The 17,169-nt window shown below is 40.9% G+C and overlaps 3 protein-coding genes and 1 non-coding gene across 4 annotated transcripts; 1 reads left to right on the top strand and 3 right to left on the bottom strand.

Annotated features, from left to right (window-relative positions):
- The first annotated feature begins 859 nt into the window (after window positions 1–859).
- Window positions 860–4,329, top strand: s1pr5a (sphingosine-1-phosphate receptor 5a). The gene is made up of 2 exons (XM_029509041.1): window positions 860–1,039; window positions 1,768–4,329. The coding sequence occupies exon 2, from the start codon at window positions 2,049–2,051 to the stop codon at window positions 3,252–3,254; it is 1,206 nt and encodes a 401-aa protein (XP_029364901.1). The 5' UTR covers window positions 860–1,039; window positions 1,768–2,048; the 3' UTR covers window positions 3,255–4,329.
- Window positions 4,330–5,673: 1,344 nt separating this feature from the next.
- Window positions 5,674–9,920, bottom strand: spc24 (SPC24 component of NDC80 kinetochore complex). Its single transcript, XM_029509049.1, has 6 exons — window positions 9,807–9,920; window positions 7,472–7,654; window positions 7,112–7,256; window positions 6,885–6,989; window positions 6,172–6,248; window positions 5,674–6,071 (listed from the first exon to the last, which is right to left on the bottom strand). Exons 2-6 carry the CDS (start codon window positions 7,635–7,637, stop codon window positions 5,965–5,967), a joined length of 600 nt encoding a protein of 199 aa, XP_029364909.1. The 5' UTR covers window positions 7,638–7,654; window positions 9,807–9,920; the 3' UTR covers window positions 5,674–5,964.
- Window positions 9,921–10,951: 1,031 nt separating this feature from the next.
- On the bottom strand, window positions 10,952–17,132 carry kri1 (KRI1 homolog). The gene is made up of 18 exons (XM_029509023.1): window positions 16,965–17,132; window positions 16,772–16,851; window positions 16,580–16,682; window positions 16,399–16,498; window positions 16,022–16,076; window positions 15,904–15,953; window positions 15,722–15,824; window positions 15,548–15,625; window positions 15,189–15,298; window positions 14,865–15,093; window positions 14,535–14,705; window positions 13,343–13,415; window positions 12,942–13,066; window positions 12,669–12,831; window positions 12,460–12,590; window positions 11,986–12,050; window positions 11,790–11,885; window positions 10,952–11,713 (listed from the first exon to the last, which is right to left on the bottom strand). The coding sequence occupies exons 1-18, from the start codon at window positions 17,047–17,049 to the stop codon at window positions 11,245–11,247; spliced, it is 2,286 nt and encodes a 761-aa protein (XP_029364883.1). The 5' UTR covers window positions 17,050–17,132; the 3' UTR covers window positions 10,952–11,244.
- LOC115048228 (Z30 small nucleolar RNA) lies at window positions 12,152–12,250 on the bottom strand. Its single transcript, XR_003841054.1, has one exon. It is a non-coding gene; the product is annotated as a Z30 small nucleolar RNA (small nucleolar RNA).
- Window positions 17,133–17,169: the final 37 nt, after the last annotated feature.

The following is a 17,169-nucleotide window of genomic DNA, read 5'->3' as shown; positions in this document are numbered from 1 at the left end:
TGAGGCTGCAGTGACATACAGTGTAGAAGATCTTTAGACTCATTTAACCCCAGTCAGGGAGAACATTAGTAATCTTAATTCATTTAGCACCCCGCAGCATGACAGCCTCCACTCCTAACTGTGATGTGCTTTTTGATACGTTGACCTTCGCCAGAGCAGAGCGATGCATGTTGAACACGAGAAACCTGTTTCCACCAGCGATAGGGAGTGTTTTTCTCAGCTCACATAAATCCTCAGTTTCACACTTTAATGTAACATCGGGATTGTATTGACATCCCTGCTAATTTAGTAGTTCAGTCATTCTCAATTTCTGGGTGCAAGTTATTCTTCAAAGCAGAGCATTATTTTTTATATCAAACATGTCTGAAACAGCCCTGTTTGAGAAGGCTCTGTGAATGGCATGTCTGCAGAGAAAGGATTGTTTCTTATTATCATAATGCAACCTTAAAAATGATTAAATGAGAAGTCTGTGGGACTAAGCTGTTCCCTGAGCAAACAAGGCCACCCGCACAAATTACTACATTTCCAACGACGAATTACCTTGTGGCTTTTAGTTTTTAGTGTTTTTGTGATTCGGATGTTTTTGTTTTCTGTGAGTTACACACAGATTTCCACATAATCCAAACCTGCAGAGCAACATTGAGCGGCAGTGAGCCAGCACAATGAACACAAACGGACGAACGGGGCAAAATGCATCTAGCTGCCACGCTTTTTTTTTTTTTTTTTTTAAAGTGCCAAGTCTGATGGCAAATAATTAATGAGTCATCGAGTTTCCTTTCTTCCTGAGAACAGATCTGGAGGAAGAAGAAGAAGAAAAAAAAAAGGGGGTCAAGTGAAGGAGGGAGAGAACTCGTTGAAGGGCACAGTCGTTCAGACCAACCCTCCAGACTTGTCGAGTCCTGCCTCGCTCCCTTCCCACATCACACTCACATGTCGCAGTGGTGCGCACTGATCGACAGCCAAGGTCCTCGGCTCTGGACCCGGGACCACTTCTGCCGCTGCTGCACGCACACAGCTGGATACTTACACGGTTTTGCAGGTGCGTGCTAACATTTTTATGTTATTTCTGTGTGCTTTAAAAAAAAAAAAAAAAAAAAAAAAAAAACGCAATAATGCGCGCACTGTCGTGAAGTGCGTCTGTACGGCTAGACACAACTTTACTGTGTGTTCACTTTCGCTGGGGTCGAACCTCCGGAGGGTCATCTCCACGCTTTGGAGTGCATATGCTCAAAACCATGTGGCTGTCTGTGCACATTAAAACTAGATTTATGTTTGTTAAATATATTTAAGAGACAAACAGATCAGCTCCAACTAGCTGGAATTGGAGTTGACCGTTTGGATACCTTATGCTTATTTACGCATGTGTAGTTACACGCAAGTGACACATAGATGCACTCACGAGCTTTGAGTTATTTTTCATTTATTTTATTGTATTTGTCCCTGACGTGTAATACTGTTAGAAGTGTGAGTTTGGATCTGGAGTAGCAGGAAAACACAGCTACCGAGGTGAACAGATTCAGGAAAACTTCCATTTAAAACTTTGACATGGACTTTGTGGTGTTTTGCCATTTTATTCTCAATGAAGCTGAAATGTTTGCGCCCTACAAAAAGAAGTTATTACCGTGTGGTCCTTACTCTTATCAGAAGTCAGAATGTTAGTGCATTCTGGGTATTGCAGAGCACTTAAATGAATTCCTTTCTTCCGTGGGTTTAACCAACGTCTTTTTCTCGCTATTCATTGCAACTTTCTTCTCTTGTTTTGTTCAGATTGACTCTCATCGCCTCCTAGTGCGCAGTCCAGGCATTGAAAATGTGAATTTTTTTTTTTCCTTTGGAGAGAGATTCAAAAACCACAGGGTATCCTATTCAACAGCTTCAGAAAGAAGACGCTCCCCCTACAACATCTGCCTGCTTCTACTTTTAACACTAAAGAAATAACAAATGATGCACAGCCAGAGGACTATGTGACAACCTCCCTGTGGACCTAATTTCAAAAGCAGACAAAAAAAGGAGAAAACTACAGCACCAGAAAGGAAGGAATAAGAAAAATGACCACAGATTCTTTCCATGCTGCCTATGCTGCCATAGCCCCGTCTGCAGTCCCCATGTCCCCGTCAACCAGAAACCTGCTGAGGATGTTTCATGAGTACCAGAGCAACGCCGTCATCCTAGAGCATTACAACTACACAGGAAAGCTGAGTGGGAACAAGTACAAGGAAGGACTCAAACCAGAGGCCATAGCTTTTCTGCTGGTCTGCCTCTTCATAGTTGTAGAAAATGCTGTGGTGCTGGTGGCCATCTGGAAGAACAAGAAATTCCATATGCCCATGTACTACTTACTGGGCAACTTGACTCTCTCTGACCTGCTTGCTGGTTTCACCTACATGGTAAACCTCATTACATCAGGTGCCAACACATTAAGAATGACGCCGGTGCTGTGGTTTCTGAGGGAGGGGGGTGTGTTCATCATGCTAGCCGCCTCTGTCATCAGTCTTCTGGCTATTGCTATCGAGCGCCATGTGACCATGGTCAGGATGAAACCGTACCAGGGCGACAAACAGGGGCGGATGTTCGCTCTGATTGGGGCAAGCTGGGTGTTGTCTGTTTTCTTGGGGGTCCTGCCTGTCTTGGGTTGGAACTGTATGGGACAGTTGGACCAGTGCTCCACAGTCTTGCCACTTTATGCCAAGAGTTACATCCTCTTCTGCATCACCATCTTCAGTGCCATCCTCATGTCCATTGTGGTGCTCTATGTCCGCATCTTCCGCATTGTCAAGGCCAACACCCAGCGCCTGGCTTCAGTCCCACAGCGCAAAGGCCTTTACCGCAAGTCCCAGAAGTACATGGCCCTGTTGAAGACAGTCACCATAGTCCTGGGCGTCTTCATCATATGTTGGCTGCCCCTCTTCATCTTCCTGCTGCTGGACTTCTGCTGTCCAGCCAAAGGCTGTGAGGTACTTTTTAAGGCGGACTACTTCCTGGGAATCGCTATATTCAACTCCCTTCTCAACCCCATCATCTACACCCTGACCAGCAAGGACATGAGACGGGCCATCCTCAGGCTGCTCTGCCGCCCCTGCCTCCTAACGAAAGATGGCCAAATGAAGAAGATCGGGATCCACTTCCTGGAGTGCAGCACCAGTAAGACTGATGCAGCCTCTCACAGGCTGGAGGGAGTGGAGACGACAGTGTCCTCCGGGAACTTTACACCAACTACTATCAAAGCTATTTACCCCAGGATGTGTAAGACATGACACAGTGACTCTACGTGACTTTGCACATTCAGACTATGAACTGCATCACTGAATCTGGCAGGCCCATTCTCTCTGAAACGAGCCTTATAGGTACCCTATTAGACATGCCCTGCCACAGCAGAAGCTTGTCGTGTGTGAAAACAATCCAAATTGGGAGAAATTTTTTTCAATTATCTGCATTTTTCTATAACAGTGATCACAAAAAGCATTGTCCAAGTTATCCTGTGAAAAACAAGCTTTACCTTTGTCTGAGACAAAACTTTGTCAGAGGATATTCCTTCTGGTAAGATGTCATTTTACTTGATGAAATCAAAGGCTATGTACAAATGTTTTTGCATAAATACACATCTGATAGACCAGGCCTGAAGCCCAAGCATGAGATTTATCCTTATCTCATCTCCCTGTCTAACATATAATGATACGTTGTTCAAACATAGAGCATCCACACCCAAACTCTGCTGCCAAAACCATGTAATTTCTGCCATGTGAGTCTTGGTCAGCTCCAACGCTGGGTAGTGGTCCCAACCGCCAACATCAGAGGCTCAGAGCCTTCAGACGCCAGATGGAGTATCGCCGGGCGGTTTGCAGCTATGGAGGTCGCTATGTAGCCACACATGATGAATGACTCAAAGCAATAAAAGCTGACAGTGGAAGTTTGTTGACGCCTTCTTGGTTTAACAAACTGGAATAAGTCTTACAAGACGGGGGGAAAAAAAAAATAAAAAATTTTGTTGTTGTGATAAACTTCATCTCACCATGAAATGATATGAATCTATTTCCGGTGAAAAAGACAGACCAGAGAGAAATCGGTCTGAACTCAGACAAAAGGAAGTTTGCGCTTCAAAGTGTCAGCCAAAATTTCATTGTAATAGTGACATAACCATGGGCACTCATTTCCTCATTGTAATATTGTATAATAATGTAAAGAGAAAAATATATATTTACTGATTGTTTTAGTAAACTTTGTAAATATCTATAGCCTTTTCCGAGCTGTATTTTATATTGTAAAAACTTCATTTAAGTTATGACGTCAGTTCTATATGTGCACTGAATAAACGTGAATGGTGTTTATGTAGAGGCTTGTTATTCTTTAGTCATTTGCTTGGAATGATTTTAATAGTTAATGTCTGAAAGTTTCACATCTTGCCTAAATCTCACACTCAAACTAAAGCAGGTAAAAACATATAATCAGTATTAAAACTGGAGAAAAATCCAAATAAATATATTTTAAAAATTAATAAAATACTCGCACTTTGCAGATTTGTCGCATATTTTACACATTCGGGATGAAATGAATACATTTGCTGTCAAACTTGATATTAACGTAATCTTTCTTTGCTTCAGAGAATCGACTTTTTATTTATTTATTTATTTTTTACATTTAGGTTTATAAATGTAATTGGACTACGCAAAAAAAAAAAATAGAACAACTCAAACCCGACCCAGCTGTGCGATAGATTCTTTAAGGAGATAAGCTCTCAGCAAAGTAATGCTCAAATAAAAATTTTCCGTTCGTAATAATAAGCAGTCTGAACTGAGGGTAAACTTCAGTTATGAGTAAAACATGAAGAAGAGTGTGAAGGCGTGTAGCGCGAGGCAGGAACTGGATCTTAGCAAACACCTCCATCTAACCACCTGTCAAACCACTTAATATCACATATGCCCCTTCTAAGAACCGATGATTCTGCAGAAACAATTCTGCTGCATTAACACTGCTGATCGTCAAGAACCACATGGCCATGTGTGGTTTCTGAAGTTATGGCATGAATGTACGCCTCCTTTGCAGTTTGTCATCCTGCCCACCAAACTGCTGTACTGCAGGGGTACGCGGCTGTGGTCAGTCTGCTACCCTCAGAAAGGGAGAAAGTCTCAGTTCCCATAAATGTGATGGATTGCTGGTAAATTATTCGGCAGGTAAACTTTCAGATAATATTTGAGCTTTTATGAGACTTGCCTGAATTTAAGTTTATATCTCAGTAGTTACGAGTCGTACACGTCGGTGAATGCCAGAGTCACTATAAGGCCTGTAAGTCTGGGTCAGTTGTCACCACATGTTGTGACTGTCAGTGTAGGCTCATTAACATTCAAACATGGAAGCTGATGGTTTACTGATGTAATGAACCTATGACTATGTTAGATAATTAGATAAAAGTAAGGATGAATGAAGAGGTGGAAGAGACAGCTAATAGTAAAACTGATAACGTGTTTATCTGATAACAGATAAACACTTCAAGTGATTGGTTATAAATAATGACTGGTTTGCTTTCAGATACTCTTTGACTTGACTCTTGACTCTTTGGCTGCCCTCCACAGCCAACAGTGTTTGTTTTGTTGTCATGGAGCAGGCTGTCTGTTATGGAACTGTATAAGAAAGCTATTGAGGAAAAAAAAAAAGAATAAAAGTCAGTGTTTTGGCAACATCTCATGTCAGGCTGTGTTGATCTGAGAAAAGCATGCAAATATTTACTAACGCTCTTCCACAGTAAACAACTCTACAGTGACATCTAGTGACCAACTTGGCTCCCAGCATTGTCTAGTGATGAGGCCATGATGCTGAAATACATTTGAGATGAACTACTAAGCCACTGGACTGACAGGTTTAATTTTTCAAAAAGATATACAGTTGTATAGACCAGAAAAAAACAAACAAACAATAACACCAATAACACACAAACAAATACATAATATACAGGAGACCATATTCCTTCAACTACCATTCAGTGCTGACAAAGGCCCACAGCTGGTCGCTCACATCGATTTGAGATCGTATAGATGTGTCGATGTTGATGGGAGTTGCCAGGTCAGAACCATAGTGCACTGTTGGAAGAGAAAACATGTGAAGTGAAGCCACAATATCTCACACATTCACTGACAACACACAAGATAGTGTACACAGTAAAAAAAAACAAAGCTGTACCTCCTTTTAAGATTTTGGGTGGTGTGTCATATTCCCACTTGATCTTAGTTATGAGGTAGTACACCTGAGCCACGTAGCTGTTGAAAATGATTTTAAAAATATGTGAAAATACACCACACATCTTTCAGGTCTTACATACAGTTGCTGGAATATGAAAGCAGCAGCAGGGTAAACATCTGGATTTTTTTCCCCAACATGAACTGTGGGACTTTTGCGAAGTGGATGTTTTTCTATGCAGGTTTGTTTAGTGAGGCTGCAGCTGTGATTATATTTTTATTTGAATTCATCTACAGGTTATTTTCTGACTACTTTATTGATAACTTTGAATATAAAATGTAAGGAAATTGTGCAGTTTGGTCTGCCCAACAGGTGAACACGCATATCACATCACTGTATTCAATTTCATTCTTTTGTAACTTTTTTAAATCTCCTGCATGTAGAAACTAAAGAGAGAAAAAAAAGGGGGAAAATCACAGGTCTACTGAAAAAGGTGCACTTAAAATACCGGGTAACTGATGTGAGGTACTTAAAATTTAAATTGGTTGTTTGGGGGGGGAAAAAAAAAAAAAAAAAAAAAAAGGTAAAACTGATAAACATGTCCTCAAACCACTTCAGAGAAAATAAAATCTTCAGAAAGACACAAGCCTGTTAGAGGACTACCGTACAAAGTCAGACTGAGGCTGTAGGTCAAATTTTACTAGTCTGCTACTCACACAGCTGAGGGAATAACCTCTGTGGTGTCTTCATCCACCTCACTCTGAAGCGTCTCAAGCTCCTGTTCAGTGTTTCTTAGACTCTCTAATTCTCCCTTCAGAAACCTGGAGGAGGGTTAAGGATGGTAACAAAGCAAAAGTGGGCGCACCTAGAACACAAAAAACACACAAAAAACAAAACAAAACAACCAACAACTTGTAAACACAAGCGAGCAGATAAAAGATACTGTAATTCTGAGTCTGTGATCTGACTCTTGGCTATGCATTGCCTCAGCTGCTCCGCCAGATTCTCCAGCTCCCTAACTTTTTGTTTTTTTTCCTCCTCCTTGTCAAGCAGCCTCTGGCCCACACTCTCCTCAATTTGAGCCTCTTCTGTGGGGAGGGACAGAAAGAGAAATGTCAAAGGAGTCTGGAGATGGAGATCAGAAGGACTGGATGCAGGTGTGACACATACAGTATTATAGTACTGTACTCCATACAGTACAGTGAATGTACACAAAATGTATACACACAAACTGTTCAACATAAACTATATGCACAGCCTCCTAGAAAGAAAGAGGCGATCATTAGATGTGCTGCTTACTTGCCTTTTAAAATCTCTGTTGCAATCCTTTTCGTCTCTATGTGCTGGTCAAAAAGGACCCGATGTTCATCTTTCATTCGCTTCAGATTCTCTGTCTGGCTGCTGTTGATGAAGGCCACCAACGCCTCACCAGTTTCCTCCAAGTCTTGAAATTTATGCCCTTGAGCCATTGTGGTGACAATGGCAGCTAACAGAAGAGATAGCACAGATGTATTGCATGTCCATCCTTGTAATAATAATACATTTTTTTTATAGGCGCCTTTCTGGACACTCAAGGACACCTGCATGACAATAAAAATCAAACAATAACTATAATTCAGTCAATTGGCAAATACAAAAAGCAGTATAACAAACAACCAGAGAAGTCATTCTAGTCCCATATATACTCCTAACCATAATCATATATATACCCATATATACTCATATATGGGGGGGTGGCGGCAATGTTTTCAGTTGGATAATCTGAGTATGGCCAGAGAGACATGATTTAAACCAGTCCAGGGGTGCGTCAGATATTCCAATGGAGGCAAGCCTGTCAAGAAGTACGGTGTCGGAGTTAAAGTCCACTCTCAAATCAAGAAGGATAAGAATGGTAGATAGTCCAGAGTCAGCAGCTATGAGGAGATCCTTGGTGATTTTAACAATAGCTGTTTCGGTGCTGTGAAGTGGGCGAAACCCAGAATGGAACTGTTCTTATAGACCAGTGCTTCTCAATTATTTTCTGTTAAGCCCCCGCTAGGAAGAAGAAAATATTTTGCGCCCCCTCCTCTCTCCGCCGCAACTATAAATAGTGTCATCTGTTTATAAAATTGTTATAAGTACACCTCTGTATAACACTGTATTCTTATTATCATTAAAGAAAACAAAAAAAAGAAGGAATATAGATCACACTTTATTCTAGTAAGGCAAAAAAGCATGTTCCGCGGGGTCACACACACCCCCCTGGCATTGCACCACGCGCCCCACTATTTGAGAAGCACTGATACAGACTGTTAGGCGCAAGGTGATCATGAACCTAAGAAGCTAATTTTTTTCTCCAGAATTTGGAAATGAAAGGGAGGTTGGAGATGGGGCGGAGGTTAGTGAAATTATTAGGGTCAGCACCGGGTTACTTAAGAATTGGGGTTACTGCTGCAGATTTAACAGATATAGGTGCAGTACCAAAGATGAAAGAGGAACAGCAGTTATTAGAGGGGTCAGAGAGTGAATGGAGGCTTTAACCAGAGTAGATGGGAGAGGATCATGCTGGCAAGCAGATGGCTTTGGTTTACAGGTGAGATTAGATATCTCAGTAACGGAGGGAAGATTAAAGCTAGAAATGGATGGGAGAAGAAGATTTGGTGGAGGTAGTGTTTTGTTAACCAGAGAGAATAATTACCATTATCTAACCTAATAAAGTCAGCATAATAACTGGATTTATTAGGTTAGTTTGGAGAGTTCTTATAAAAGAGAATGTGATTTATAAATAGCGCCTTATGATTAATGAGTCCAGTTTCTCTGTGAAGACATTCAAGTTGGCAATTGTTAGCTTTTTGATGAAGTTCAGATGTAAACCAGGGTGCAGATTGGATGATGGCGACAGTCTGCGTTTTTAAGGGAGCCAGGGTGTCAAAGAGATTGTGGAGGCCATTATTGAAGTGAGAAAGCAGTTCATCCAGAGAGGATGAGAAGTTGATTTTGGGGAGATTTGCAATACCAGTGGCCAGTGCAGCTAAATTAATGTCCTTGATATTGCAGAATGTGCAATATTGACATTAAATGAGATAATCATATGGTCAGAGACAGGGAGGTCAGTTGAATGGGTAGGGAAAACTGATAAACTGCTGCAATCCGAAGCTGTCAATACAGGACGTAAAATCTTTTAATGAAGGAATGATGGCCATTGTCAATATGCACATTGAAATCACCCAGAAGAATGGCAGTAGGAGAAAAAGAGATGTGAGTAGGAAAAGCAGAGAATTCATTAGTGAAGTCAGGATTGGGCTGAGACTGGCTTAAACAGTGACAATCATAAGGTTCTCTGAGGCTTGTTAAGATTCTGATAAATCAGCAGACAAGCACACATAAATTACACATCTCCATGCTGACGGGCGAGGGGAAAAACAGCTGCTGCAAAAGATGTTGAGGTCCTGTAACATTCACCCCAATAGATCTCAAGCAGCAGGTCATTGTGATCTGCCGCTTGATTTGCGTACTACGTAAAATAAACCTGTGTTACTTTCCATCACGGACGCTGGCTGAGCTTTAGCCTGGCGGACAGGTTGGACACCTTAAGTAGCTAACTACGTTCAATTAGCCTTCCACTCGATATAAAAGGCAGCCATATAGACTATATTTACCCGGTAGTGTTCACGTCCAGAGAAGAAATAAGCCAGTTACTTGTAAAGATCCAAGCAGACAAACGTCCCGTAAGGACCGCTCCGTGATTCAAACAGTCTGAGCGCGCCCTTTAGTTTCTTCTTCGTTGGTCACTGTAGTTCCTGCAGCCTCGTGCGACACAGCGCCACCTCGTGCTCAGGAAGAACTGATAAACAGCAATGTCTAGGAAGTGATCAGCGTCGGGCCGACAGTCGCCTTTCGTTACCCGTACAATCTGCGGCTCTTTCTTCGTGCTCATACATCTCTGACCCACCTATATGATGCAGCATACTCCTATTACCGTAGTCTCTTTATGGTCATGTTTTTAATCTGTTTATTTGCACTAACGATTTCCTCATTATTTTACAATATTGTAGTTTTTTCTCCCACATTAAGTGTCTATGTCACTCCTATAGAATGCTTACAGCTCTACAATCTACTACAGTATTATGGCTTTTAATTATCCCCAAGGGACTAGTGTTTGGATGTTGCATCTTGTTTGTGTACCGCTTCCTCAATACATATCACTTGTTTACCTTTGTTCATATTGAAATGAGCCCCTTCCCCACACACACAAAAAAAAAATGGTTGTATTCATTGGGAGTTATCTTGTCCTGTTTAGTAAATATCTTTATAAAGAAAACTGTACTTCCTTTCCCCAACAGTTTTACACCATTAAAGTCCTACTTGCATTATTTAGACATCAAGGCTCATAAGTGAGGCTTTAGGTTTGAAACAATATGAACGCATTCAATTCTTTTGCATTCTAGAAAAATCTTTGGTTACCAAATACTTTAATCAAGGTGCTTGCTGACATCTGGTATACATGTTATAATCTGTAAAAATCACTATCAAATGTTTCACCACCTGTTGTATGAAGCACTAGATTGAAAATGAAAATAAATGAAAAAGTAATGTCCACAATAAGGGCTACATTTAAAAATGCAGTAGCACTTCTATTCCAAAGTCAAGTATGCAATGTTGCCCACCTGGTTCAAATTCTGTAGGTTTTAATCCATTTCTGTAGGAGGGCATCACTGCTCGGTGATTGCTTAATGACCAGAGTTCACCATATATTTCTACATTCGCCACAAAATGGCATGTGATAAAAAATAAAAAGCAGAGATCAAAGTTAAACTGTAAATTTATTATAGTTTGAAATCCAAAGTCTCACTTTGTCAAGGGGAGAAAAAGGAGAAAAAGAAAAAAAAAAAAAAAGTTCCACTCGATCACTATTGGCCCCTTAGTCTGCTGAATTGTTGAGAAATTAGTTGTGCAGTCAACTGAAAATCTAAGATAAAAATTCATAATTTATCAAAATGTAAAGGTCAGTGTGAGAGTGGAAAACAGAGTGAACTAATTCCATGCAATGTCTTGGATCATGGGGGGGACTATACTAGGATAATGGCTCAGACACATTCACTCCTTTTTCTGCTTCTCCCTCTTCGCTTGTGCTTTTCGTTTCTGCCTGCCAAGCTGTCTGAAGTACAGTCTCTTAGGGTTCAGACCATAGGCCTTCAGTCTCTGTTTACTGAACTCACGGCCACCTATTTTCACCCCAAAGCTTCCTGATATGAGGCGCCCACCTGAAGGTTTGCATTTCTTCTTGGACCACTTGGGTCTCTCAGTTTGGTTTTTCCCCTCATCTGCTACTTCCTCAGAAGTAATGTGAGACTCCTCTTGTTTCATCTTTTTCTTGGGTATCAGGACCTCCTCCTCCTCCTCTCCTCCTGCCTCTCTAAAAGCTTGAGTGACTGTCTCATCTGTAGAGTCCACCATGGAGACTGCTCCATCCTCTGCCTCTCCGCCTTGCTGCTCAGCATTTTTCAGACGATCTCTTCTCTTCTTCCCCATCTTGATTTTACCTTCTGCCAACTCTTTATCTTCCCTGTGAATTACAATTAGATATAGTTACATTGCTACAGTACAAGGTAGCTTTTATTAGTGTACATTATGTTACTCACTCAGCATATAGAGAGGCCAGGACTTCTCTCTTCTTCCTTTCATTCTGGGCCTTGATTTTATAGTTTTTCAAATCACTCATCTCTTCTTTTTCAGATCTGAAAAGAGAAAATAAGCTGAAGCGCCATAAAGAACCAGAAACCAAAAAAAAAAAAAAAAAAAAAAAAAAAAAAGCAAAAAACAGAATGGCCCAAGTACCTGAACATGCAGGTCTTCTTCAGTGAGCACCATCGGTTTAGCTCCTTCTCATTGGCATTTAAAATCTGAGCAAAGGAACCAAATAACTCAGTTCAAATCAGGAAGTGTATTTCTGTAATGAATGACATGATCAACATGTCTGCTATTCAAGTGATCACTGTGAGGTCTGCTCAGAGAGAAGATTAAGTTGAGATCATTCCCTGGTCAGAGCATTCCCCAGAAGGAAGCAATACCAGGTCAGTCACCTCAAAGCTCATCACTGCAGCATTAACTACCAATATCCAAGCAACCTACATTATCCTAATTTCTTCTTCTTCACCATATAACTACTGAAAGTCCACTAAACCCCTGTCCAACAGGTGGTTGATAAACAGGTGTACCAGGCAGGCATTGATAATGAAATAATGGAAACCCTAAGACATAAGATGTGAGCTTCAGTCAGAAATGTGGAAGTGATAACTCTGCTGTTCTCACCTCATCAGTGCTCAGGCCAAAGTCATTGGACACGACCTGCCTGTAGCGAAATCGGCATGGGAGGTCATCTATTATATCCTCATAGTCCAATTTATAGTACTCATCCAAGTACTGCTCAAAGCTTTTCTCCTCTGAAACAAACAGACTTCAGTTAGAAGTCACCACATCAGTGTTAAAAGTGGTAGCACAGCAGATTTAGTGACACTTACGAGGATCAAACACAGGTTTATTTTTTGTGATGACCTCTGCAAAGTAAGACTTCTTCCTTTTCTTGCCCATTTGTGGTATATCCTCTTTCTTCATCTTATTCCTCTCCTTTTTCTTTTTCTTTTTGGAGACACTGTGTTGATTGGGATCGTAGTCAGCATCCATCTGTTTTAAGGGAACAAACATTAGTAAACAAGCTGTCTGGTCCATCTCTGCACCAAACTGAGGAGAATTTTTTTTTAAATTAAGCTCCCAGCAAAGGTCACTGGACTCACAATGAAGTCTTCATCATCACAGTGTGGGCCAGAAGCACCATATTCTTCCCCATTGTGCTCTTCCTCCACTTCATCATAGTCATCCCCTTGTCCCTCTCCTGCCCATGTGTCCCAGTTCCAGTGCTCTGTCTCACACACATGAAACCAAGCTCATGTTTAGATATTGATAGTCATCCAATGAGTTTATGTTTGATAACAAGACTGCTTGTAAGGAGAAAGCCCCTATAGAATTAGAAACAGATGTTTCCTATTGCTCCACAGCAAAATCCTGTTCATTTACTCAAGTAAGAATGTTTAATGGGATGCATTTACCACAGCAATACAATTTGCTCAACAACACTGCGTCAGTTAAAACAACAAAGATTAAAAAAAAATAAATAAATAAAAAATGACTGGCTTACCCTCAAAGTCCTCATCATCAAATTGAGGCTTCTCTTCCTCTTCCTCCCCATAGTAATCATCGCCAAAGACTTTCTGGAAGTGGAAGAAAACAATGCATTGCTTTTCAGATTGTGTGACTAAGCTCTCTGGCTGAAGTCAGGTCTGACCATTAGACCTCTTATTAAGAGGCAGCTGCAGACTGTTTGAATCCAATTAGCCATTCACCCCAAACACCTGTGTGAGCCGAGTGGCAGTACAAAGCAGGAAGCTGTGTTCAGTCAGTAATGTGAGGGATGACTCAAGCTGCCTGTAGCAAAATTGCGTGAGCATTCACACTTTCCTGAGGAGTCTAATTAGGCAGAGCTACATCTGTGTGCACTGGGAAGATTAAAGATGAGATTACTTATGTGAGCTGGGACAGTTCCCAGCTAGATGGTAGATCCTGTTGAACCCAAAATTTAATGATTCAAACCATCTGTTCAACTGAAGTTGACCTCTAATAACAACTGTTATTATGTTTTGATGGAAGGATGAATAACTAAAAAAAAAAAAAAAGGATTCAGTGGTGTAGTGTATTATCTGTAATAGATTTAGATGGATGGGTGCAATGAGCTTCTGTAATCTGCATAAACTTTCAGTTGTTTAAACAGTCTATCAGTTGAACTGAAGGCGAATGTTCATCTAAAGGAAAGGACTGTTAGTGGGAATGGTTTTTAAAGCGGTTAAAGCATGCTTTTGCAGATTACTTCGTTGACAGCAGCGTCTGTGGCAGTGATCTGATTCTAATGCAGGTGGACACAGCCTGTGCTTGCTGGAGTGTTATCTTGCTCATTCCAATAAGAGCAGGACAAAGCTGCTAACATGGCCATTAAACTCATTAATGTGCTGTGAAAAAGTCAACAAATGTAACACACAAGATTAGAAGAGGTACATTTTTGTTTGTCTTGATTTGAGAAATGATTAAAAAAGATAACACCCTTCAAATTCTTTAAATGTGGTTATATGAGTTTCTGCAACACTTTGTGTTTCTTCACAACGGTGAATGGTCTGACTTAACAAGTACTCTGTAAGAGGAAATGTTGGAAAGGGAGGACATAAATGGAAAATAACACCACAAAACTCCAAGACAATCCTATTCAATCTTTCAAATAGTTGAGCTACATGTTTTTGTGTGCATCTATGTACTTAGTGGGAGTGTGTGTATAAACCAACCTGCATGAGCTGGTCATGTTTTTGTGGATCAAAGTCTCCATCCAGGTCTACCTGATCGAAGGCAAGCTGCTCATTACCAGTTAGTTCCTGAAGCTTCTTCAGTTTCTCCATGATCTCATTGCGCTTCAGGTTTTTCAGTTGCTTCAGCTGCTCTCGCTTATGCTCTTTTTCCTACCATTGTTTGAACAGAAGTTTATATCAGCTAATGAACCAAAGCACTGTGATTAACTACAAAAAAGCAGAGTGAAAGAAGCTTTATCTCCAGGGATCCAGAGTGTAGTTATAGAATGTGTTGGGTTTTCATTTAATTTTTTTTTTTTTACTTTATACCTTTTCCTTCCTTTCTTTCACTTCTTCCCTTTTGCGTTTCCTGCGGTCATCTTTGGAGCGCACTGAAGTGGCAATATTACGTGGGTACGTCTTGATCTTCTGAGCTTCAGGCTCTTCAAAACGGAAGTTGTACTTTCTCTCAAAGTCCTCCTGTCGCTCCAGGAAGGTCTCCCCTTCATCCTCAGAGTCCTCCACATCATCCTGGATGACCTCATCATACGTTGGGATCCTGAATGCATCCCATGCATCAATTTCATGACCATATACGGCTTAATTTCTTAGTTTAGCAAAGGAAAGCCAACATCCAGACGTGCAGCGACCTACCGTTCATCACTGTCATTCTCATCTAAGTAACCCTTGTTGAGGACATAATCTCTGAGGAACCGCTCCTTTTCATCCAACTCTGGGTCATTCCAATAGTCCCTCAGGTATTTCTGTTTCAGCACAAACCATCATTAAAAGTAATGTTCCAACCCATTTTCTTAGCAGCTATGTTTACATGGACACAATTAATTGGATTAAAAGCCTGACCGAAGTAAAAATACTTAATGTAACCACACATTGTGATTGCAATTTTTTTGGGGTCAATGTAAAAACTAGAGCTCTAATCCGAACTGTAAGAAGATTGAAGAACTTTTGCGCATCATTGCTAGTGTCTCCCCTGTCATATTAGACAGACTCACCATGTCCTTCACCTCCTCAGGACCCTCAAGCTCAGCTTGGCCTTTCAGCCATTCCACATAGTCTGCATCCTCTTTAGCCTACAAACAGATAGGGAACAGTTTATCCTGTCCTGCAATACTTGAGTACAAATCCATCTAAATAGAATGAGCAGCTGACAGATTCCAGCTCCTGACCTTCTCTTCCTGTGTTTTGATCCTCCTGGTTAGCAGCTGGGATCGACCACCCTCCTGGCTGCCTTCATCCTCATCATCGCTGTCCTGGATGAATTTCTGGAAACTGATAAGAGTTTTTGATTTCCATTAAAAGTTGTAAATAGTGAATATTGTGATGCACTTTCAGAAAGTTCAAACCTTACCTTTGTTTCAGCTCCCTCTGCTCTTGAATGTAGCTTGGAGAAGCCGCTCTCTTTAAAAGAAAAACAGTATTAAACAAATGACATAACTAAGAATCTACAGAATTAATGTGTTTCACACCTCTCTTCTTTTAGCAGCCTCTTCATCATCACTGTCGTCATCATCTTCATATTTTCTGTGAATAAAATTACAAAATTAGATTTAGTTTTAGAGTCACTCTTATGATTCAAGTTAAAATCTAACCTAGTAAAAGTAAAACTATGGATACAGATACACATAATAAACATCATTCTAAATTGAAACATCTTATCTTCCTTTGTCCAACTCCTAATGACTATCTATTAAATTGGGAGAAAAGTTGAATGTTCATTTTGCCAAGTCAAGGGAAATTAATAGTGATAACATGAACACACATCCTAAATATAACACAATTGGGATCACATTTAAACTGGTGAATGACTGAATTAACTGTTTATTGAATGGTGCAGCTCACTCACCCTTCTCTTTCCAAAATGACTTTACGTTCATAGTCCTTCAGATACATGGGCTTCGCCGCTTTCTTAGAGGTTGAAGGCTTCTCATCACTAGTGGAAGCACCTGGACGCAAAACAAACTTTTATCATTTGATTATCATGTCCTGTGGACAATGAAAGCACCGCAGGTGATCGCACTTCCCACCTTCTGAGTAGAACTGAATATCTTTTTGGTAGACCTTCGGGTCTTTCTTCTTCAGGAGTGACAGTGTTCTATAAAAATCCCTCTCGACTTCAGGGTCCAGCTCCTGGAGGAGAAACAAAAGTCAGACAAGCTGAGTGAGAGAATGTTATCTAAATACAGAGAGCGGACTGGACAATAAGCAGCGATGCTAACCACTTCACTGTCATCAGAGCTGGAATTAGACTCAGTCTCAGAATCACTGTTGGTACCTCGGTCTCCGTATCGGTCCTTCACTAAACAACAACAACAGAGGACGCAGAAAAATTACATTCACGGGGAAAACAACTGACAGCTACACTTCCCCACGTTGGCGGTTAGCATGATGCTAGCTGGCAGCGACACTTACGTCTCTGTAATTCTTCTTTTTGTCGGTATTTCTCATATTTCTGTGCGAATTGGGAGTTGATTTTCAATTCCGATTTGCCCGACATGTTTTAAAGGAAGAAATTTCGATGGTCAAAGTAAAACTCGACACTAGCGAAGAGAAGCCATCCCAACCAGTGTACACGCATGGGAAAGCTGAACCACGTGATTTCCGGTGGGCAGGTCAG

This window comes from Echeneis naucrates, chromosome 8 (genome assembly GCF_900963305.1).
Source record: "Echeneis naucrates chromosome 8, fEcheNa1.1, whole genome shotgun sequence".
NCBI classification, from domain to species: Eukaryota; Metazoa; Chordata; class Actinopteri; order Carangiformes; family Echeneidae; genus Echeneis; species Echeneis naucrates.
The sequence above is the reverse complement of the archived record's forward strand: the minus strand, read 5'-3'. Positions and strand labels throughout refer to the sequence as shown.